At 53.5% G+C, this 22,673-nt stretch overlaps 1 protein-coding gene across 3 annotated transcripts in view; it reads left to right on the forward strand.

Annotated features, from left to right (window-relative positions):
- Nucleotides 1-22,673, forward strand: part of CCDC12 (coiled-coil domain containing 12) — a 47,881-nt gene that overhangs the window by 19,610 nt on the left and 5,598 nt on the right. For 2 of the 3 annotated variants that reach the window (XM_014558164.2, XM_014558166.2), the window contains exons 2-5: nucleotides 9,277-9,344; nucleotides 20,482-20,561; nucleotides 22,178-22,239; nucleotides 22,462-22,496. In XM_014558164.2, coding sequence (XP_014413650.1) covers nucleotides 9,277-9,344; nucleotides 20,482-20,561; nucleotides 22,178-22,239; nucleotides 22,462-22,496 — 245 coding nt within the window. Of the gene's footprint in view, nucleotides 1-1,531; nucleotides 1,539-9,276; nucleotides 9,345-20,481; nucleotides 20,562-22,177; nucleotides 22,240-22,461; nucleotides 22,497-22,673 lie in introns of all 3 variants that reach the window. The other variant, XM_032458664.1, reaches the window with a different exon arrangement.

The raw sequence follows: 22,673 nt of genomic DNA on the forward strand, positions 1-22,673 counted from the left end.
GACTGGCCCAGAAATGGCTGCATCTGGGGATCCTGATAGTTTGGTCATGTCTCTCTGAAGCGACTCTGGGAAGAGCTGCCAACCCCGATGTGATGCTGAGTGCCGTTAGATGCCACTGAGACCATCTGTGTATTGAGGTGGGGCAGAACTAGGGCCAGAGCAGAGGGCTAGGTTCTGTGGGGGCTCACCCTACCCTTTGGGCGCTGGCAACTCCAAGTGGTGCGACTCAGGTGGGTTGTTTAACAGCACTTGGCCTCCAATTTTCTTACCTGTGAAAGGAGAAAGCACTGTTGACTTTGTTAGATTTTTTTGCTGATCAAATAATAGGCTTTCATTTACCTGAATAATCAATCAATTACCTGGCATACTGTTATGACTGTTGTTATTATAAAAAATACAGTAGAACAGAGATGAGTAACAGTTGGGTCCAGCCGTACCCAGAGCTCACCTTCCAGTGGGAAGTCTTCTGGTTTTATGGCATCTAGTTAGATTACCACACTCTTAGGAAGTGGGCACGGTTGGAATTTTTGCCCTCATTCTGCAGGAAAGAAACAGAGACCCAGGTAATTGTCAGAGGGGAGGATAGAACAGACAGCTAAAGGGTGAACAGCAGGTATGTTGGTAGGAGGCACAGCGTGTGTGGCAGCAGGGCACCGGGCTTCTGGTTGTCTGTGTCCCCCAGATGGAAAGAGTGTGGGATCAGACACACACAGACCTGAGTTAGGTGTCACTGAGCTTCAGTCCCTACATCCTTGAGGCAAGCCTAGTGATGCCTGACACACGAGCACTGTTGGGAGGCTCAGACAATGTGGGGAGGGGAACCTTATCTGTAAGGGGGGGAATTAGCATGTGTATCCTGCCTCCCCCAGGTTGTCATTCATTCGCTTGCTGTTGGTCCAGGTGTTGTTATGTGCCAGGTGCTGGGGAACTGATGTTCAGGCCTCTTGAAGCTTCCAATTTAGCAGGGAAGACAGATGACAAACAATCTTATGTAGACAAAATCCATGTAAAATCAAATGTCTGGGTCAGTTATCATTAGAGAGCCTGCCTGGGAAGAACACCCTTCTGCTGAAAAGAGGTGAAACCTTCAGGCCGCACAGCCAGGGAAAGTGCTGAAACCCACCAACCATCTGTGAGCGGCTGTGGAGTTTTGTGGTGGATGCAGAATCAGGTTTCTCTGGGGAGGCCTCACAGATGTGGGCCTGCTCTTCCAGTCTGGGGCCCTTGTCACTCATCCCTGAAGGAATCAGACAGGTCATTCTTAATTTGAGCCTCAATTTTAAGAATTAAAAGTTTGTCATTTACAGAAACTTGGCAGAAAATAAAAAAGCACTATCAGAAAAGGATAGTGCATTCCATTCACACCTTACTACGTTTAAAAAATGTCGGGTATGGATCATCTTCTCTGCTGGTTGGTCTAACAGTTAACAGGCCTTCTGCCTCCCAGCCTGGATCTGGGCCTTGGGTCCCGGTACCTGTTAAGTCTGCTGTGGTTCCCAGAACTATCCACTTTCTTGGGGGTTTTTTTGAGGCGAAAGGTTGGGGCAGAGGGGTAGGGGATAAGAGCAGAGGGAGCCACCTGTTCCCAAGAAGGATGCAGCAACAGTCAGCCCCGTCACCTATGGATGGCAGGACTCAGGACTCCCCAGGATGCCAGCAAACTGCTTCCCACGGTGGGGGTCATATGGGGTCCTGCATCAGACAGTGGACCCAAGTCACTGTATTTAATCCTCAAACACCCTGGTGACATAGCACCAGCCCCACAGGGGAGGGAGCAGAGCCTCAGAGAGGTCCTGCCATTACCCCCGGTCTCACCATTGGTCAGCAGTGGAGAGTGATTTTCTTACCACCAGCCTGTCCAGTCCTGCTGCCAGGCTTCCTCCATACCACAGCGCCTCTTACACTGAGGGGCCCGGCGAGAGTTGGGAGCCATGCCTGGCTGCTCAGAGGAACTGGTCCAGGCTGGCTGGGTATGAAGCAAAGGGGGACTGGTCTTTGCCCTGCCCTCGGTGTGACCTTCCAAGGGCTCTCCTTGCAGGGGATGTGGGGACAATGGAAGGGCCCTTGCAAGCCTCTCACACTCACAGTGCCTCTTGTTCCCTCTATTGCCCTCTCCCCAGCCTCTGCTCCCACTCAGCCTTTAAAATGCAAGACAGGTGGTCCTTCTTTGGAGAACCTCCCCAGACACCTCAGGTGCCACCCAGAGAACCCCCCAGCCCACCATGCTGTTGTCACCTCCTCTGGGTCCTTTCCCCCCTAAGAATCTGAAGAGCTCTGGATTCTTACTCCAGAAAAATGAGGCCTTTTCACACCTGGCCTGTGTGTGTCTGAACACGGTCCTCTGGAATCCTGTCCGTGGACCCAGGCTGAGTCCCCACCCTGGTCTTTGAACGCTAAGTGCCTACTTGTTCTTTTCATCTCCTTAGCAGCCAGTGTGGAGTACCTAGCACAGAGGAGCCCGCCAGTATTTGTTGACTTATATCTGTCTGCTGAAGGGGTTATCTGCTGCCTCCTTTGTGCACGACTGGTTCCTCAGTCACACTTATGGCAGAACAGGACCAGAGGTGGCTTGTGGCCCGCTCCCCACACTCACACTCTGCCACACGCAGGACGTCACATTCACCTGGGGCAAGGCCATGGGTTCGCCTGGCGTGCTGGTGCCTGGGCCTCGAGCTGGCGTATCGATGGTGGGGCCAGCCTTTCCTCTGCTGAGGACACCCGGACAGGCACTGGACCCTCAGCCTTTGTCTGCATCAGCCTTCATCAGATGCCAGGCATCAGGCCTCAACCATAGTCGTCCTGAAAGCTGCCGTACCCTTTCTTTGTCCCTTAAGCACTGCCAACTTTTTTGTCAAAGGCACCTTCATTCTCCCAGTGAGTCCCAACCAGGACCTCAGTCGTCTCTGACCCCTCCCTGTCCCCCATAGGATTCGGGCACCCCCTTGTTCTGTCCCTCTGCTGCTGACCTAGTTCCGGCTCTTACCTGCAGCCCTTATCTCCCGCTCCCTGATACTGTTCCCCAGCCCCCAGCTCCCTGCACTTTGTTCTCTCTCTGCTCACAGGCCTTTAGGGAATAATGTCCTCACCCACAGGAGAGCAGTGCCTCTCAGCTCTAGGTCGTTAGTCCCCACCCTCCCCTGCCCAGTTCTCTGATTCTTGGTGAAGCACTGAGTGGGGAATCGGACGATCTCTCCCCTCTGCACAGATTGTCTGACACATCGTCTGACGTCTTTGTGAAGCAGAGTTGTGACACTGTCCATCTGCTCGCTCTGCAGAGAACGCCAGGTGAGAACAATGAAAATGAAAGCTTATTGTGACCTCTGCAGGTGCCAGCAGTATGGGCGTGTGGACCCCCTGGCTTCTCTGCAGCCCGTCCCTTCCTGCACCAGCCCGATTTTCTCCCTGCCCTTCAGAGTCTGCTCCCTGGACAAAGCTGCAGGCCTTCTTCGTCCCTGGTCATTTTTTTCTTGTAATAGTGCCATTATGCTGGTATGATAGCCCTTGTTTTCTTAGATGAGGAAAACCAGGCCAGAAAGGTCAAAGAGCTTGCCCAAGGTCACACAGCAAGGTGAAATCGAGCCAAACTTGCCAGTCGGGTTCCCACCCAGCATCTGTGAGCTCGACCCACTGGGCTGTACCTGATGTAGATGGTGTCAGGCCCATGAATTCAGACTGGTAAGACAGGTATCTGCCCTCAAGGAACTCTCCGCCTGCTAGACAGTGGACACATGGGCCAGGTCGTCTTAGCAGCCACTGGTGTGCCAGGGGCCCTGCCACCTGCCGGGATGGAGGCCTGCCCAGGAGAGTTGGAACCTCCCCTCCCCATCCTCTTACCCACTCTCTGGGCAGTAGAGAGACATGAAGTGTCTGGGCCCAGGCGTGGTGGCATTCAACCCAGGGCTTTATCACTGCATCATCAGGGTGCGTTAGACTCTGGGTGACTGCCCTACCCTCTAAGTGCCCTTAGAGCACAGCTCCTGCTGCAGCCGCGCCTGCCCGACAGGAAGTCCCTCTGCCCCACATGGGGCTGTCCTAGCTCTGAGGATGGGCAACGGGGTGATATTGTGAAACCCACCAGGTTCGCCCTTGGCAGTGTCAGTCCCTTCCTGTTTCCCCTGTCCTCCTCCGTAGCACCCCTCTTTGACTTTTCCCCACCCTGGGCCCAAGTCAGAACTGGAAAGGCTCAAACTGGGGCCAGTTTCACCTCTTCTTCAGGGTCTAGGGCTTGGAGCCTTATTCTGTCTTGATTGTTGAACAGAAGTGCTGTTTCTGTGGACAATACACCAGGCTAAGGAGGCACGTTTGGATAGGCGTAGGAAAGTGTTTCTGCATCTGTGAGTTCCTATTGAGTCTCCAGCTGCTTTAGTAATGGTGTCACTGTGGGAGGAACCTAGACCAGAAGTTGGAATGTCTCTCTGTTAATGCTTTCCTGCCTCCCTCTTTTTCTTCAAGGGAGAGCCCCAGGCAGCAGCTCCCCTTGGGGTGAGGGACGTCCCCTCAACTCCAGCGCCCCTGCTTCAGCACAGCTGCCCCAATGGTACCTCCCAGCTCTCATTTTCTCTTAACCACCCCCAACCCCCAGCACATACACACAAACAGCAGCAGGCTGAGGCAGGTCCAGGCTGGGAGTAGAGCACCTCACCTGGTTTCTGGTCTCTGCCTCTCCTCCCATAACTCTCCTTCCCGGCTGTCAGAGTGCCCTTTCAGAGCACCAGCCCATGCTGGCCTCAGCCCACCCACACCGCTGGGTCAAGTTCCCTGCCAGCCCCCTGTGCTCCCGACCTCCTCAGTCCCGGATGGACCAGCCGTGCGGCTCTGCCCCGCAGGTCTTAACTGTGCCCTTGCTCTGTGCTCATGGCTTCGCCAGGCAGTTACCTTTCCGAGGACTGTTCTGCTGCCTTTAGCACTCGGTAACCCCACATTGGACATTTAGAATTGAGTTTGAGGGTTACCTCTTTCCCTGACAACACCTATTCTTTGCCAGTTCTCCAGGTGTGCAAAACATTTAATGAAGCTTTCCTCCCCACTAATGGCCCAGTTACAGTTGTCTAAGTCTGTTCCTTTGAGTAGACTTGAGATCCTTGAGGGCAGGGTTCTTGTTTCCTTTATCCTTGTGCCCAGGGCAGACCCAGCACAGAGGGGTCCAGGGGTACAAGGCAGGAGGGACCTTGTCTTTGCCTGGGTGGGGAGGGCAGCAGGAGGAGATGCAGCAGCCTCCCTTCTGCCCCTGGTTTTCTGCTTTTCTGGTGTTAATTGAGCTTCTGGTGGTTGCCCTGCATTCAGGCAGCACATACTTATAGGTGTTCCCACCCTGACTTCATATACCATCGAGAGCCAGGTTCTCTCAGCTAATGAGGGCTCCTTCCAGGAGGGGACAGAGGACCAAACACCTCGTTAAAACACACAAGTCTGGACGTATCCCCAAGTTGATAAATCTCTAGCTGGTCTAAGAGGGAAAAAGACACAAATGGTCAACATCATTGGATATCAATACAGATTCTGAAGACATTAAAAGGATAATAAGGAAATATTATAAGCGACCTTATGCCAGTAAATTCAGTAACTTAGGTGAATGGATATTCCTTGAAAGACACAATTTAATAAGACTGACTCAGGAAGAAATAGAAAATCTATTGACCCCCATACCTAAAACCTCACAAAACAAACTTCAGACTAAGATGGCTCCACTGAAGTCTTACATATTTAAGGACGAAATAATACCAATCTTGCATAACTAGTTTTATTTGTAGAAGTTTTGTTCCCGGTTAAAGGATTTCAAACATTATGAAATAGGTCCATCAGGCTGTTTGGGGCAGGACTGTTTTTGAGAGCCCCTGAAATGTTGCCTCAGACGCCCCTTCCTCCTGTGGGCTCTGGGGGAGGTGAGAGTGGGGGCCAAGCCTTGGTGTGGAAACCTGGGCTGGGGTCAGAAATGTGAGGGGCCTCCGGGGACAGGCAGGTGGGCTGTGGGGAGGACCCCCGTCCAGGCCATGGCTCTGCTGCCCTCCAGCCAACTGTGCTCTAAGGGTTAATGAAGATAGTCCAATCCGGGCTCTGGGCTAGGCCTGCAGGGGCTCCAGAAGATGCCCCCATACTGACAGGGACTTGAGGAAGGGTTACTAAGGCCAGATTATGAGTAGGATTGGCCACAGGCCTGTGTCTTGGGCCTGGGGTCAGACCCTGATGTGCTCTGGGCCCAGAGGAGTGACAGCCCATTGCCTGGGAACCTCAGAAGGCTGCGTTGAGGAGGTAGCCTTTGAGCTGGAGTCCAGAACTAGCCAGAAAGTGGGCTTTTTTGGGGTTATCAGAATGGGCAGATCAGGATTTGAGACAGGATCGCTGTCAAGAGTATTCTGGACAAGGCTAGTGTGACCGGGCTGCAGGGAGAGTGTTGAGGCTTTGGGAGGCTGCACCTTGAGAGGAATGCTGTTTCCTGAGGGCATGGGGACCAGTGAGAGCTTTGAGTAGCAGAGGAGGGTGGGCAGTATGATCTGACTGTTGTCTTTGAAGAGGACACGCATGATGTGGATGAATAAGGTGGAGAGAGATGAAGGGGAGATGGATTAAGGAAGAGGAGTAAAGTACAGCAAGCTACTGCATTCTCCAGAGTAGAGGGGCGGGCTGGCCAGCAAGGGTGAGGGGGGGATAGCTGTGGTGGGGACCTACGGGAGTGGTGTAGGAGATGGGGAGTAATGGAGGACAGGGGTTGGAAGCTGAGAGGAAGGCGGGGAGATTGGGGAAGGATGTGTGTAGGAGGGGGTAGGCCATGAGTTGGATTTAAGGGTCTGGGGGCAGGTGAGGTGTCTCTAGATTCCCTGGGGTGCTGTGCACCTCGGGCCCTGCCAGCGCTCCCTTGGGTGTCTGCCAGGGCTTAGACCTAGGTGGGCTGGCTGTGGCTGGTCTGAGTGCGCGCGGCCAGGTCTGAACCATGGGATAACATGGGAGAGGTGGCTGGAATCAGAGCTGTTTTTAGAAACTAAGTGCCTCTCTTGATAGGCTGTCTCCCATCTCTTTGGCAAGAATGCAGGGCCAGGGTCAGGAAGACCTTGATCCTACTGCTGATGGGTTTTGTGACCTTGGGCAAATCTTTCCTTTCCATGACAGCCATTTGCCAGCTTCCCCTGGGGGTTGAATTGAGGACCTGGAAGACAGTGGTCCTGCGAGCCCTTCAGTTCTGAGGATCTTGGAGTCTCTCAGGCTGGGCTGGGCCAGCCATGAGGCTGATCAATACCTCTTGCTACCATCGTTGCCCTGTGACCTAGGCCAGGGTCACCCCCAAACCACCTCCCTTCTCATGGATGCTCATTGTGCTGAGTCGCCACAGACCGGACAGACTGGAGCGCCCCTCATCCCTGCACTCACGTGGCCTGGTAACTTGTTCATCTGCTCCCGCCCCATGCGTGTTTTGGTGCCGTTCTTGAGCCCCTGCTCTTGCACAGCATCCCAGGCTGGGGTCTTCCTTAACCTCAGCCATCTGCACAGCTGATGCTGCACCCCACCCACCAGACTGCGGGGCGTTTTTTTTTTTTTTTTAATGTCGTTTAGATCGTTGAGTGTTTTCTCATTTATTAATGAATAACATGGCCTTTGCTCAGACACTTGAGTGTCTCCCAGGACCCCAGGAGGGTGTTGGCAGCCCTGCCGCTGAGTGTGCCTGTGCTCAGGGGCTGGGAAGGGCATGGTGTTGGCAAAGGACTCGCTCTAAAGCATGTGTTCCCACAGTCCTCACCCTCTACTCCCAGCTGATCCAGGTTAACAGCGTCCCCGTGGAAAGAAGCCTTTTTGTGGGCTTGCCCACCAGCCCGGTTTGGGGGAAAGCTGAGCCTTTTCTGCTCTTCCACCTCTGTCCTTGCTCACCAAGGGGAGGCACCTGCCACCTCCTTCCCCTGCTACAGGACCTCTGGCCATCAAGGAGTCCACTGGCTGGCAATTAGGAAGGAGCTTTTTATTTGACTGTCCTGGCTTCTGGCTTACTTAATCACTAGCATTTAGTCAGGAAGGGGTGCATGCAGCCTGGGACCATGTAGATAACCCTGTTTCTCAGCTGAGAGTTTGTACTCTGCTCTCCCTTCCCTCTTTGGCCATCACCAAACAAATGCTTCTGCCCTGGGGCCTCCCTGCCCAGCATGGTTGGCAGGCTCTTAGGAAGGGCCTCTGGTCCTTCCTCTGGCAGTTACCCCAGGCCCTTCTGGCTCCTGCTGCCTAAGAACACTGGCCAGAGCCCTCTGTAATTGGCCCCACCTGCCTTGGCAACTTTGCTGAATTCACCTGTGCCTCCAAACCACCTGCATGTTCTTCAGACCACACCCTGCCTTTGCTCAAGCTTGTTCCCCTCTGGGAATGCCCTTCCCACTGCTGTCTCCCCATCCTGTAACACCCAGATTCTGCCCATCCCTCAGTAGGAAGGTGGGAAGGCCCCACCCACCCCACAGACCCATGTCGGCCTTTCATGTTGCTGCTGTCATCCGTTCCTGCTGCGTCGTCCCCCGGAGACCGGGCTGCCCTGGGTTGAGAGAATGAGGCGGGTATCATTCTCTGTTCGATTCACGGAAGCCTTTCTCTGGGCCAGGCCTCCAGCCCAGTTTGGGTAGTCTGCTTGCCGCATAGGTGTGTCGCCAAGGAATGGCACGGTCTGATGGTTCCCAGGGTCTCCACGACGAACACTGGCAGGAAATGACTCATAAAGTGAATGCCACTCTCAGGGAGGCGGTTGTCAGTGGCGTAAACAAACTTCTAGGAGGGGTGGTACAAGCAGCAATTTTACTTACAGTCTGTACAGTACATTCTTATCTCTATCGCAGCAGGTTCCCTATGGCCGGGGCTTCCAGATGTCCCCTCAGAACACGCTCCAGTGAGAGTCAGAGGCCAGTCTCGGCCAGTAATCAAGGGCACATTGATACCCTCTGGAGGGCCAGCCCTGGCACGCAGGGAGACCCTGGACAGGATTCTGTCCCAGAGCCTCTCAGGACAGGCACCGAAAGCGTGGCCACACACATTCAAGAGCGCACACGCACGCCCTCCATGTCCGTTTGTCCATAGGTAGGTGGCCCAACAGCAGTGGTCATATAGTAAGGGGAAAGCCCCGGAAGGCGTTTCCTGCTGCTGTGGCCCTCAGCGCAGCTGCGGAGCAAGCATACTCTGTTGAGGCTGAAATGCTAAGCTGGTCCCTGCCAGGCTGTCTGGCTCCTGAGAATCCTGTTCTCCGTTAGCTGCCTGGGCATTGTGGGCTGGAAGGAGTGTCCATCTGAGCACGTGGTTTTCTCCCTTCCTTTACAGGACAAGGAAGATGGGGAGCCAAAGACCAAGCAGCTCAGAGAAGGGGAGGAGGAAGGCGAGAAGCACAGGTAACGCCCCTGGCGCTGCTCTCTGCCCTGCGCTCTCCCCCAGTACCTGGTGGTTTCCACATCCTCCCAACTCTGCATTCAGTCTCTACCCAGTTCGTTCCTCTCCATCCCGCGGCTCTCTTGTTCAGACATGACAGTCTCAACATTCACTGCTTCCCCAATTGGCTTTCTGACTCTTAGCCACCAGCCTTGTCCTCCAGACCCTCACATTATGTCTCCTCACTGTTCTCCTTAAACACCTTGCATGACATGGTTTCTACAGCACCTGCAGAATCAGGTCCAGACTCTCCCTGGTGTGTAAAGCTCTGCCTGGACCATCAGCCTGGGCACCTGCTCACCTGAGGGAGTAGATCTTGATTCCCTGAGAAAGCTTATCTCGGGGGCTGTGCTTGGAGGGGGTGCAGCAGGAAAAGAGGGGTGCTCCCCAGAGGAAGCGGCTCCAGCACTCGGGAGCAGGCCTTTCTGATGCCACAGCCTGCTGTTGCCTTCACCAGTGTGAGTGGAACCCTCCCCGGGTGCAGGCCCCTCATCTCTGCCTTCTTTTCAGATTCAGGAGCTGATCTCAGACAAGACAGGGCTTTTTCAAGTCCACAGGGGTGTGTGTGTATACACGCATGTGTGATTTGACAGTTTCCACAGTGCGTTCACACTGTCCTCACAGCAGCCCTGCAGGGTCGTTGGCACCTCCCTTGTTAGCAGAGACAGTAACAGCTCTGTGCTGAGAGGCTGGTGATGCTCAGTGGTGGTGCAGGGACCCTTGTCACCCTCACGCTGGCTTCTGTGGTTTCTTGTTGGGCGTTAGCCCCCCAGCACCTCACATGGCCCTCGCTGATCACGGAGACGATGACCAGGTTGTTGCCCTTTTGGCAAGTGAGCACAGACTTGGGGGCTTGAGGGTGGGTGCCTGCAATTTCTCCCATTGTGTGGTAACCTCTGAGAGACGCTTCGGTTTTATTCTGGTTTCTTAGGTTTTCGATTGCTGGCTGGAAACTTGAGTCCCAGTTTCTGACTGTCTTGGCTTTGCTGGAAGGTCCCTTCTCTGATCCTTTTTCTCTTTGAGAAAAAGAAGGGTCACTGGTTAGCAAGTGGGTGGGTCATACAGCAGAAGACTTGAATGTTGAATCTCAAACATGGTGTTGAATGGAGGAAAAAGCCGGCTTCAGAATTGAGACACTTAGGGCAGAGACATTTATATCCAATTTAGAATCACACATAACAATATGTGTGTTATTCGGTCAACAACAGATGGGTTGTCTGACTTACACAGGGCACCATCCTAGGCCCCGGAGAGGCAGCAGTGACAAGCCCAGTCCCTGCCCTCCTGGAGCTGATGTTCTCTCGGGGGAATCAGACCGCTAAGATGCCAGGGGCAGGGAAGCAGAAGTTGCTCAAGCGTAAACGTGTGCATGGAGGACCAGGGTTAAGGGAAGGGCTTTAACCAGCTACAGGATGTGATTTCTTTGGGGGAAAAAAGAGGGGGTGGGGAGGGTGAATAAATCTGTCTCAAAAATGGCAAAATGTTGCTTTTGTTGGCTCTGGTGGAGGCAAGTACATGTGTTACTCTATGGACTTTTCTGTGGCCTGAGATATTTCATAATAGAAACCATGTGAAAAGAAGGCGAAAGGGAGGCGCAGTTCCACATTCTTATCAGTGATCTCTGGATAAAAGAGACCCCGCTCACCTGCTCAGTCTTAACAGGTCACTCGTGGTGATGCACGAGACCCTCTCTGAGGCCCTGTGCTGACCCGCCTGTTCCTTTGCTCATAGCAGCTCGGGGACCAAACATGCTGGACCCTGAACAAGCAAGCCCCACACCCTCAGCCCCCAAGGCCGCCACCTCCCCTCGGCTTGGGATTGAGAGGTCTGTACCCAGCTGGAGCAGTCACCATTCAGGGACAGTGGTTCCTCCTGGGTGAGCGTCTTGTACCACAGAAGGAACTTGGCCACTAACCTGTCGTCTTCAGGATGCAAAACCGGTTCTCCAACTCCAAGTGGGGAAAGGGCCCAGCCCAGCCCTGGCCCAGTGCCTGAACCCTTTAGGCTGACAAATGCCAGGCCTTCTCTCGTCTGCCTGGTGGGTCCCCAGGATGGTGGCTGTGCACCAGGGCGTGCTTGCAGACCCATGATGTCAGTTTGATTCAGCAGACGTTGCTCCACTGTGGTGGTGATGACCAGAGCGGCTCCCACCCACACCTCCTGAGTTACCTCACGCCTTCCCACTCCAGGCCGCGGTTGTCCCAGCCATGCACGGGGTGGTGGGGATAGACTGTGGCTCCATGCCTTGTGCTGAGGCAGCAGAACAGAGACCTGTTAGCCACCCTATTTTTCCTGACCCTGTAGCTCGGGACTAGGCCCAGGAATGCGGAAGAAGGAACCAAGAGAGAAATGGTTTAAGGAAGGTGGTGTCATGGGAAGCCAACTCTGTGTGACCAGGCCAGGTGCTTCCCTTCATGTAGTGGGAGGGTAGGAGCACGGCTGGGGCCTTTCTACATGGAAAAAAGTCTTCATCTTGAATCACAGTCATGTTTTCCAGGGCTTCACAAGCCCTTCTCATTAAACCTGTTCTGGGGGTAAGTGTGTTCCACCATGAGGTGAGGAAACCACAGTACACGCAGGTGAAGTGACTCTTCTAAGCTCTCCCGGCTGAGAGGGAGGGGAGTGCCACTGGGACCCCTCCCCATCCGTCTGATGTGCGGCCAGCGTGGGGAACAGCCATCATGTCACAGATGAGGAAACGGAGCCGTTCCTGTCCTCTGCCTGTGAGCTCCCAGGCAGGCCAGGCCCTTTTCTGCTGCAGCACCTTCACTCTTAGTGCTGTGGCCTTTGTCCCACGTACCCTCTTGGCTGGGGCGGGAGGGTGGGCATCAGGGCTGCCGGCAGCTATGTGGTGCAGAGTGGGGCTCCTCTTGGGCAGGCTGCAGCGGGGCCGGCAGTTTGCAGCCCAGGGCAGCCCACTGAGACTGGGCACCATCCACCTCCCCAGAGTGGTCTGGGAATAGGCGGGGGCCCAGGAGGGTGGGGGGCAGTGGACTGTGCAGGCTCCTGTTTCCAGCACCACCTGGGGGCCCCGACAGCTAGTGCGGCCAGTTCATTTCTCACCTTGTGGGCCCTCTGGGATTCAGCTCAGCTGCCATAAACCTTTACCACACTCCTCTTTTTAAATTTAAATTGATATTTAAAGTACTTGAAGATTTTTTTCAATTGTAGAAAATTTAGAAAATCAGATTTCACAGGTCCTGGTGAGGGGAGCCGGGGCAGGGTCCACCTCAAGGCCAGAGAGACTTGGGTTTGGATTCCAGCTCTGGCTCTTCCCTCACTCAGATACCTTGGGCACATCCACGACTCTGTCTGGACTATTTCCCACATCTGGAAACATTTCAGTAACCACCTCCACCTTATATCGAAGGGCGGTCCTGAGAGGCAGTGAGTGGAGGGTGTTCTTACTGAGAAGGAGCCGTTACCTCACTCATTATGGCCTGCGCTCTGGGTTGGGGGCAGGGCAGCAAGGCCTGGAGGACGCAGGAGCTCCCACCCCTTTACATGAAACTCTGAGGAGGTGTTTGCTAGGAGTTTCTTGGGAGACTTTGTACATGTGACATAGCCCAGTCCAGCACATGGTCAGTTCTGGTGTTGTGTTCACCCTGTGCATCAGAAGGACCACAGGCCTAGGGTGGGATGGCAGGGTGGTGGCAGAGCTGGCTGGGTAGAAGGGGAGGGAGCTTTTATTGTCCTGTGTCTGTTCTCTGCCCCGGAGTGAGGCCAGAGTTGCCCTTCTGGGGAACAGCTGGAGGACAGTGCCCTCTGCCTGGGAGGGAAGATGCTCCTAGGCTTTTGAAAAGTTTTGTTTAAAAGAAGTTTCATTTGCTGTTAAGCTAGCCATCAGATGTCGTAAATTAAACTGTTGAACAACCACTAAACAAAAACGTCCCTCCATAGCGCATCTGTTTCCAGTATCTATGTTCCATCCTGATCGTGTACTTTACCTGCAGTGAAATTTCCAGGTGTTCTGATTGCACCGTCCTGAGCTGTCCACCCTCATCTTGGCCGTCCCCTGGAAGGGTGCTCGCAGGCTTCTCGAGGGGACTCCGCCAGAAGAGAGTCAGAGGTGTCTGCTCCATGGCTGTTACAAATTATGCTGCCAGAAACATTTGTGTGTAGAACGTTTTGTTTTGTTTGTCTTTGTTTTGTTACTATTTCTATGGAATAATTCCCTAGGGTGGCATGGGGTCACAGTGTTTCAACATTTTAATGGGTCTTAAAAGAAATAAATGATCAGTCTCTGGAGCAGTTGTGCACACCATTTAGGATAGTTGCCTCTCACCTCCTTTTTCATGGGCCTCTAGGGTCTGGCCTCAGTGGAAATGAACAAGGCCTTGGTGTTTGTGTTGGGGACACCGGGTGAGTGTCCGTGGGTGGAGCCTAACACACAGAGAAAGTTACTAGGCGTGTGTGTACATTTTCCTGGAAGAGTGCTGTGTCTCTGTCCTAAGTGTTCAAACTGAAAGCCCTCTGTGATCAGAGGTGCCGATAACTCCGCCACTGCTGTCCCCCAGCAGCCTTGCAGGCCCATCCTGGGCTTGCCTTCCCTGTGGTCTGTTACCCTGAGGAGAGCTTCACAACTGCTCTCTCTCTCTCTGGTCCCTAAAGGGCTTGTATGGGGAGGAGGGACCAGGGCGGCCAGGTGGGGCAGACCTGTTCTCTGGGAGCAGGCCACGTGGGCCCACCCCATTCTGGCCTGTCTCCAGGGGTCCAGGACCGGGGGTGAGGGTGAAGTGGCCCCATGAGCTGTGAAGCGAGAGGAGAGGCCATTGTCCCAAAGGGGAAGACTGGTCCCTAAGTGAGCAGGTGAAGTGGACCGGGGCTTGGAAACCTCATGGGCAGTGTAGACTTCCTCTCAGGCCTGCTTGCCAGTGAAAGGGTTGGACCAGATAGTCTGGAAATTTCCTTTCTCTTCAACGTTTCTAGAACTCTACTCCTGGGAATACCAACTTTCTCCACCCCCTTCCTGTGAGTGGCACAGGCGGAAGGTATATAAAAACATCCCCAGGGGATGATTTCCTGGAATTTCCAATCTCCCTGGCCAGCCCACCCCTGGGAACCCTGCCGCTGGCCTCAAGGAAGACCTCAGGGTGATCACGTACCTGCACACCCTTGACAGTCTCCTCAGACGCCTGGGGAGGAAGCGGAGGAGAGGAAATGGGAAGGGACGTTTCTAGTTTAAGGAGACTCAGTAGGACGTGAACTGGGCATTGCTCCGTTGCTTTGCCTTAAAGACATGGGAAGTCACTTAGGAGTTGGCTGCCCTGACCCAGCCACATTCTTGCCCTCTCTGCATTTCCTGGACACAGCTTCTTTGCTTCCTGCATTGTCTTCCCAAGCATTTTAAAAGACCCGGAGAGCCCCAGGCTACCCATAAAGCTCTCTCCCAAGTGCCTCTCTGAATTCATTTATGCTGCTGAGAACATGTGCCCAGCCCGTCCTGGAGCTGTTGAGTGCTAAGTGCCTAGGGTCTTAGCACTGGGCTGGGTCTCTAGGACCTTGTGGGGCAGGGTGTGCCGGGCAGACATGTGCATGGTATGTGATGGCTGCTGAGCAGAGGGTAGAAGGGCAGGTAGGGCAAGGAGGGCCACAGGAGAGGTGTAGTCAGTGTCTTAGGTGGGTGGGGACATTCGAGGGGCGGGAGGGGCTGCTCACGGTGCCGCCTTGTTGGGCTAGTTCTTGAAGCCTGATGGGCTGGAAAGTGTGTAGCATCAGGGCTGGCAGTGACCCAGGGGACATTTGACTGGAAAGTAGCCTTTAGAGACTGATGAGGGATAAGACCAGGACTATGTTTGTACTTGTTTGCGGGAGTCTGGGGGTGCTGGATCAGAGAGACTAAGGGTGGCCCAGGTCATTTGGTAGCAAAAGGCAGGGACCTTGAAGGCACTGGGCTCACTGTGCTGCCCTTCTGTCCAGACACCAGGACAGAAATCCCCCAAAGTATGGCTTGGTCTCTGCTTCCTTTGGCCAGAGGGACAGCCTGGTCCCAGGCCACAGAGATTGGGGCCCACTGGAGCCTGAGTGCAGGGAACTGCCTGATGCAGAGCCTCCCACAGTCCCCTGCTCCTGAAGATCAACCTCACTATGTCCCCTCTGCCTGTTTCCTCTTTTTTGCTTTCTTTTGTCTCATTGATTGGTTGCTTCTGTTCTGAAAAAATAATTACATTAGAAATTATGGAAACCACTGAAAATCAAAATAAATAAGTAAAAATCACTTAATCACTGTCAACTTTTGGTTGTTTTTCTGTTAAATTTCTGTTACATGTTCAGAACAATCCTTTGCAGACATTATTTTCAGTGGTTATATAATGATCCATATAATGTCTAGCTATTTAAGTGTACCTTTATATATTTTACTTTATTTTTTTGAGTTTGTAAAGGATTCATGGTTCAGAATGCAAAAGGTATTAAAAAGGGGAAGAAAAATTTCCTTCACTCCCAACTTCCCAATTGCAAGACCACCTTCGGGGCCAGCTTCTTGGCTCCTCCCAGAGGTAGGCTATGCACAGATCAACACACATGCTGACATATTCCCGTCCCTCAACACACACAGGGATAGCACAGTGCACTGCTGTACCACTGTTCCTCACCTTGCTCTTGTCAATAACAGTCCATCTTCCATCTCAGAGAAGTTAGTAAAGAACATCTTCCTTGTCCCTTTGGTCATGTGGCATTCTGTGGTTGAGGATGTAGCTAGAGGGCACATAACCAGAGTCTGCATGATGTGCTCTCTCCCCTAGGAGAGGGTTAGCTCAAGGAGGGGGTTCTCACGTCTGTGTTCCTCAGAGCACCTAGCACAGGACTCACGTGTTCTGCAGCCTTCGACCAGGGGAGGGCAGGCTGAAAGGCTCTGGGCCCTTCCCTGGCCTGGCTCTTGGCACCTCTGCCTTTGGCTGCTCGAGAGCTGGGGATCCCATAGGCCATTGCTCAGGTGTTGCCTCAGGGGTAGGAAGGGCCCATGCAATTAGAACCTGTCATTTCCTTCCCTTATCCAGAAGGTTTCAGTCCAGGTCCATTTCACACACAGTTCTGAGCAAAAAGGGCTACAGAGATAAGCAGTAAGATAAGAAACCGGAATCCTGGCTGGCCCAGGTTCCAGGACTCACTAGTGACAGTGCCAAGCTCATGGAGACCAGACACACTGGGAAGACAGGTAGGAGGCTGTTCTTTGGCTGGGCCCCAACTGCTGGTGGCATGTCCTGGTGGTCAGCCCTGGCACTTGGTGTGTGACGTGCAGAACGGCACATCCTTGCCACCCTGTGGGCCACACGAGGACCGTGTTCTGTCTGCTTGGGCACCCCAGCTCATTTTGAGGGGCCCTGGTAGGCTGTGCGTGTGTTTGCTGGGCCACGTGTTCCCACCTGCGCTCAAGGGTTACTCTCTGGGCTTTGGAAGATTGACTGTCCTGTCTTGGGACAGTCTGCCATATTCACACCCTAGCAGGTAGAACTCTCAGGGTGTGGGGCAGAGTGGGGCAGGTGGCACTCCTGGGAGATTTGACCTTTGCTCTGCAGGACCACACTCTGCTCAGTGTTGATGTCCACAGCCTCATGAGAAACCGATGTCCTTGATTTCCACCTGTGGAAAGCCAGTGAACGCATGACCCTTCTCATGTTTTATACTGTCAATATTTGCTTAAGTCTACGCGCGTATTTACTCTTTCTGATGTTTCATTCCTTCCTCAGTTCCGTACTTCCATCTGAGGTTACTTTCCTTCAGTCTAAAGCACTCCCTTTAGTATTTTTTAAAGAACAGATCCTCCGATGACTAGTTTTCCCAACTTTTCTTTATCTGGAAAAGTCTTTCTTTGACGGCTGTTTTGCCTAGCTTTATAATTCTGGTGTGGCATTTTATTTACTTTTGGTACTTCCCATGTATCTCCATTGTCTTACGGTTTCCATTTTTTCTGTTGAAAAGTCGGCTGTCAGTTTTAGTTTTAGTTTCTTTGAAGTTTGGGTGTCTTTATCTAATTTAAGAATTTCTTTGTTTTTGGTGTTAAGTAGTTTGACAGTGATTTGCCTGGGGTGCTTTTCTTTGGGGTTTATAGAGTTTCTTTACTCTATGGCTTGATGTTTTTCACTAATTCTGTAAAATTTTCAGTCATCTCTTTAAACATTGCTTTGGGGACTCTGATTACATGTATGTTAGATCTTTTAATCATGTTCCATATGTTTCTTAAGTTCTTTTTTGTATTTTTCAACTTTTTCCCTTCTGTGCCTCAGTCTGGATATTTTCTGGCTTAACTTGCAGTTCACTCGCTAACCCTTTCTTTAGCTGTGTCTAAACTGCTGTTGAACCCATTTATTGAGTTCTTAATTTTGATTATATTTTCACTTGTAGAATTTCTCAGCTGATTAATTTCACTTATTTTACATTTCATTTCTGATGCTGTATTCTAATATCCAGATCTCCTGTGAGTATATTTCAATTTTTATCTTTTTTTTTTTCCCATGGCTTTGATTGAATCCTGGATATTGTGTATGAAAAGTTCCAGAGATAATTTGGGGTTCTGAGTAATTTATTTTCCTCCAGAGAGCATTTACTCCAGCTTCTGGCAGGCAGGGTTACCCTCACCTCCCCTTTCAGGCTTCCTCTCGCTGAACACAGTCTGTTGACTCTTCAGCCCTGTAAGATTGCAGGAAACTGTTTGGTCTCTCAGCTTTTCAGCCTCTGCTTGTAAAAAGACAAATGCTTTAAGGGAAAGAGATGGCCAGTGTCAGGCTCATCTTGTTGCATTTTCTCTTTCTCTGTGATTGCAACCTGGATCCTTGTTGCTGTGGTGCTTCTCCAAGACCAACACAGATTTTTTTAAAAATACGTTGTCAGGTATTTTAAGTTATTTGCAGGAGGAGGAAGTTAGACTTTGGTCCTTGTTAGAAAGGCCAGGCCCCCCAGCAGAACCCAGTGCACCGTGACCTCTCCAGAGACTAGCCATTTGGCAGTAATAGGGGTGGAGTGGGAAGAGAAGTTAATTGGGCATTAGTGAGGATCAGTCTCTTCAGTAGCCCCCGCAGAGTGGATCAGGGGAGGGCTTGAACCTAGCTTGACAGAGCTGGACACACCCAGCATAGCCTCCTTGTTTCCAGATATGAATCCGGGGCCCAGAGAGGGGCAGTCCCACAGTGACTGGGCCCCAGGTGCTCCTGGCTGCTTGACCAGTGCTCAGCTCTAGCGGGATTTGGGGCAGTGGGCAGCGGGGCTGCCAAGGTGGGTGCTGTGCGGCTTGCCCACCAGCCCATGCTGCCCTTTCCTGTTGCTTCTGGCCCCTCCCTGTCTCCTGCTGTGTCCTCCCTCCCTCTGGTTGATCTGAAGCCTAGGCAGCAGTGGGTGCTGAGGTGTGGGTGCTTGTTGCTGATGCTGTGAGCTCTGGGTACAGCTCCCACTGGTCTTCTTTCTTCTGATTTCTTTTAGAGTGCCAGTTTCTGAGTGTGACGGTTTTTTTTCTCTCACTAATCCCTGCAGTTTTCTTCCCACACCCAGTTTCTCTTCCGCTTTTCTCCCCACCCTGTTATAAATGAAAGTTAGTGCACCGATCATGCCCCACTTTCTCTCCTGGTGCCTCAGTGACCTGACATTTACCCCCAGGCCTGAGGCAAGCATTAGGGAATGGGTGACAGGGTGGTGTCCCTGTTTCTTAGAGGAGGCAGACCCTGGGAGTGGGCAGCAGGCTCCCTCCACACATGCCATACTGGGACTGCCCTGCACACAGCTTTAGCCTAGCCCCAGGGCTGTAGGCCTTTGGACCTGGCAGAGGGCAGGGGGGCAGCAGGTGGAGCTGGCGAATAGGGGACTGATTTGTCATCAGAAAGCCCCCAAGTTCAGACCACTGCCACTTGTTAGCTGTGTGGCCACAGACACCTGCTGCCTTACTTCTGAGAAAGTGTGCCTGCCCAGGTGCTGGGGAAGTCAGCCACACTTTTCCCTGACACAGACAGAAGGCTCAGTAGATGACAGACTGCAGGAGGCATCCTGTTGGGAAAGTGTTCCCAGGACTTCTGAGGGGCCAGCAGTCCTGAAAGGGCTCAGAAGAGGCAGTGGGGAGGAAGGAGGATCCACACCTCAGTCCCACCTGCCTGACAGATTGGTGAGGGGGTGCTTCTGCCTCCCTCAGGGCCTAGGTGGTCTGTCCCAGTGTCTTTGACTTGCCTTTATTAAGCAGCAGCCCCCAGGAGCTCTCTTTGCCACTCCATGGAGTGAGCCAGGGGCCCCTCCTGCAGGCAGGCTTCTGTGTGTCGGGAACAGGGTTTGATGAGCTGTTGAGCCAGGGAGCCCCCGTGAACCCTGCCTGGGGAGACTGCGATAAGAGGAAAATAACACCACAGTCGCTGGTCTATCCCAACGTGCGATTCGGACTCCTCGTGGCCGCTCCCCTTTCACAGAGGCCATGGGGTCTGCCCTGGCAGATTTTAAAACCCTCTTGCAGGGACGGGGCGTGTGAAGTTCTCATGGCTGTCCAGGTGGATTGTGGCTTTCCCAGCCTTGCACACCATCATGCCTGTTTCCTCAGCCCTTGCCGGCCACTCCCAGCATACCCAGACCCTTGCCACCAGTAGCTAAGGCTCCAGGACACCAAGGCTCTGAGGAGGGCGCAGGGCTTGGGGAACCAGTGGGCGACCGCTGGCTTTCTCTTTTAGGAGTAACTCAGCCCAGGAGCCCTGGCTTGGTGTCACACCTTGCCTTGTGTCAGTTGCTGCAACCGCTGCTGTGTGACCTTATAAAAATGGTGCAGTCACTCTGACCCTCAGTTCCGTTAACTGTCAAATGGAAGTAATCCAGGACAGACATCCAGTGAATGCTCCCTGGGCATTCCTGGCCCCAGCTCTGGTGAGAACCCATAGTGCAGGCGGGGCTTTGGGAGAGCACCTAGGCCAGCTGCTAATTGGCAGATGAGGGTGCTGAGGCTGGGGTTGGGGGGATTCTCCCAATGGTGCCTCTGTTCCTATGCCATCCCCCTTCACCAGTCATCTCCAGAGAGACCAGAGGAAAATCGGGAAGTAACCAGCTTGTGTGGCTTTATCACGTTCTGACCTGAAATGAGGTGAATGGGACTGTGTCACACACTTTACTCCCTCTCTGCTTGTCCTCTCTGCTCTTTAGGGAACTCAGGCTGCGGAACTATGTCCCAGAGGATGAGGACCTGAAGAGGAGGAGGGTGCCCCAGGCCAAACCAGTCGCGGGTAAGTGGGCTGCATCTTTGCCTTTGTTCCCTGGCGCTGCTGGTTGCCTCCACCTTGGCAGGTGTTGCCCCCTCTTGGAGAATAACTGGCAGTGCCAGCGCTGGAAATTGGGCCTCCAGGACCTTCCATCACTGTCTCATGGCAGATGCACAAGCAGAAGCGGTCAGGGAACTGCAGCGGCCTGCTGGGTCCGCTCTGCCCTGCTCATACCCTGCCGTGGAGGCCTTCCAGGGACATCCCCTCAGAGGACCTCTCTGAGAAATAGAAGTGGCCCTGGGGCTCTTGGACAGCAGGGGCAGGCTGCTGGGTCCTTTGGGCCCTTGGAGGGTCAGAGTGAGAGACCTTGAAGAGGGGCTGACCATCTCGGTCCTTGGAGAGCATAGGGCGGGCAAATGCCCACCTGGCTCGAGGTGTGGCAGTGCCAGAGCACGGAGGATGGGGAGAGGTGTTCTTGCTGATGGGATGAGGGGCCGGGCCCAGGGGCTGCCCAGCAGTCTCACCGTAGTGTGGGGAGCAGCACAGCCGCCAGGAGCATCTGACCAGCTGCGGCCTATCCACAGCCATCCACGCTGGAGATGCTGGGGTGCTTCTTATCATGCACCTCTCTGGCTCCAGCCCTGTTTTTATTCTTTGTTTTTATCAATTTTTAATTATATGAGTAATAAATTAATAAAAATACATTTATCTTCTAAGAGAGTAAAGTGTCCACTCAGCCACACCCCAGTCTGCTCCCCCCTCTCCTTTAACCCTGAGATTCACACGTGTCCCAGGTGATTTGCTTCAAGGTTTGGGTCTCACCATGGTGGGGGCAGTGGCATGTTGGGGGCAGAAGGCAAGACAGAGGACAGGGACAGGGAGCTGGTCCCATGCCTCAGGGTCAGCACTTGTTCCTAGAGGGAAGTGAGGCAGGGCAGCAGGGACCATGAGGCAATGTAGGGCAACTGTGACGAGGATTGGAGGAGGCCCATGGAGCCCAGATTTGCTGTTCATGCTCCTGGCATCTGTCCCCACAGGGGTAGGACCCTCCTGGTCAGACCACCCAGAGGTCCATTGTGTTGTCGGCAGCTGGGTGGAGCCAGAGGGGCACAAGGGCAGGCCTTCTCTAGACGGTTGTCCCCTTGGTCTTGGGAGCACTCATCTAAGAGTGGGATGGGAAGAAAAGTCACCTGTGCCCTGACCCGGAGCCCAGAGGACATCCTCAGAGCCCAGGAGCCCCTGGAGGGTAAGGGAAAAGCCAGACCTCAGGGCCCTTCCCCAGACTACACTTTGGATATATCCAGGTAGCTGTCTCATTTCCCATCTGGGGAGATGGGCTGAGAGTAGCATCCGTGCTTCCTGGCTGGAGGTCTGGGTTCCGTGTACACCAGCTGGCTCCCTCCTGCTGGCCCTCCTTTGCCCCTGGCTTGCCTTAATCCTGGGAAACCTAAGCCCTTCCTCCAGAGCTGCCTTTGCAGGGTCTTTGCCTCTGGGCGGTGAGAGGCTCAGGCAAGAAAGCCCAGGTTTTCCCGGGGACCTGCCTTCACCCTCTCATCCTGTCCTATAGCTGCAGTTTGTGGGATCAGGGAGCGTGGCGGCTCCTTTCTGACAGGCCTCCGTTGTTGTCTTGCGCCCTCTAGTGGAAGAGAAGGTGAAGGAGCAGCTGGAGGCCGCCAAGCCAGAGCCCATCATTGAGGAAGTTGTGAGTGCCTGGGGGTGGCGCCGTCCTGCCTCTGCTCCTGTGGATCCTGTTCTCCTTCCCTTCCTTCTCTTCACTTCTTTATTCCCTTTTCACCTCCCTGCTTCCCCTCACCCTCTCCTTCCTCCTTTCCTTTCTCCCATTTTCCTTCCAACCTTTCCCTGTCTTCTACTTCCCCTGGCGCTAGGCCTCTCCACCCCTGACTTGTGTCTCCTCCTTACCCAGGACCTGGCCAACCTTGCACCACGGAAGCCTGATTGGTGAGTGTGGCTGGTGTAGGGCCAACACAGCCTGACTACGGCACCCTTGGTGCCAAACGTGGGCCTCAGGCTGGCTTTCCCACTCTCACAGCAGGAGGTGGGCAGTATAGACATATAGCTACTGTCTGAAATAAGTGCTGAGAAGGACATAAGTGGAGAATGAGAGGAACTTGATGG

Source organism: Camelus ferus, chromosome 17, assembly GCF_009834535.1.
Source record: "Camelus ferus isolate YT-003-E chromosome 17, BCGSAC_Cfer_1.0, whole genome shotgun sequence".
In the NCBI taxonomy this organism is placed as follows: Eukaryota; Metazoa; Chordata; class Mammalia; order Artiodactyla; family Camelidae; genus Camelus; species Camelus ferus.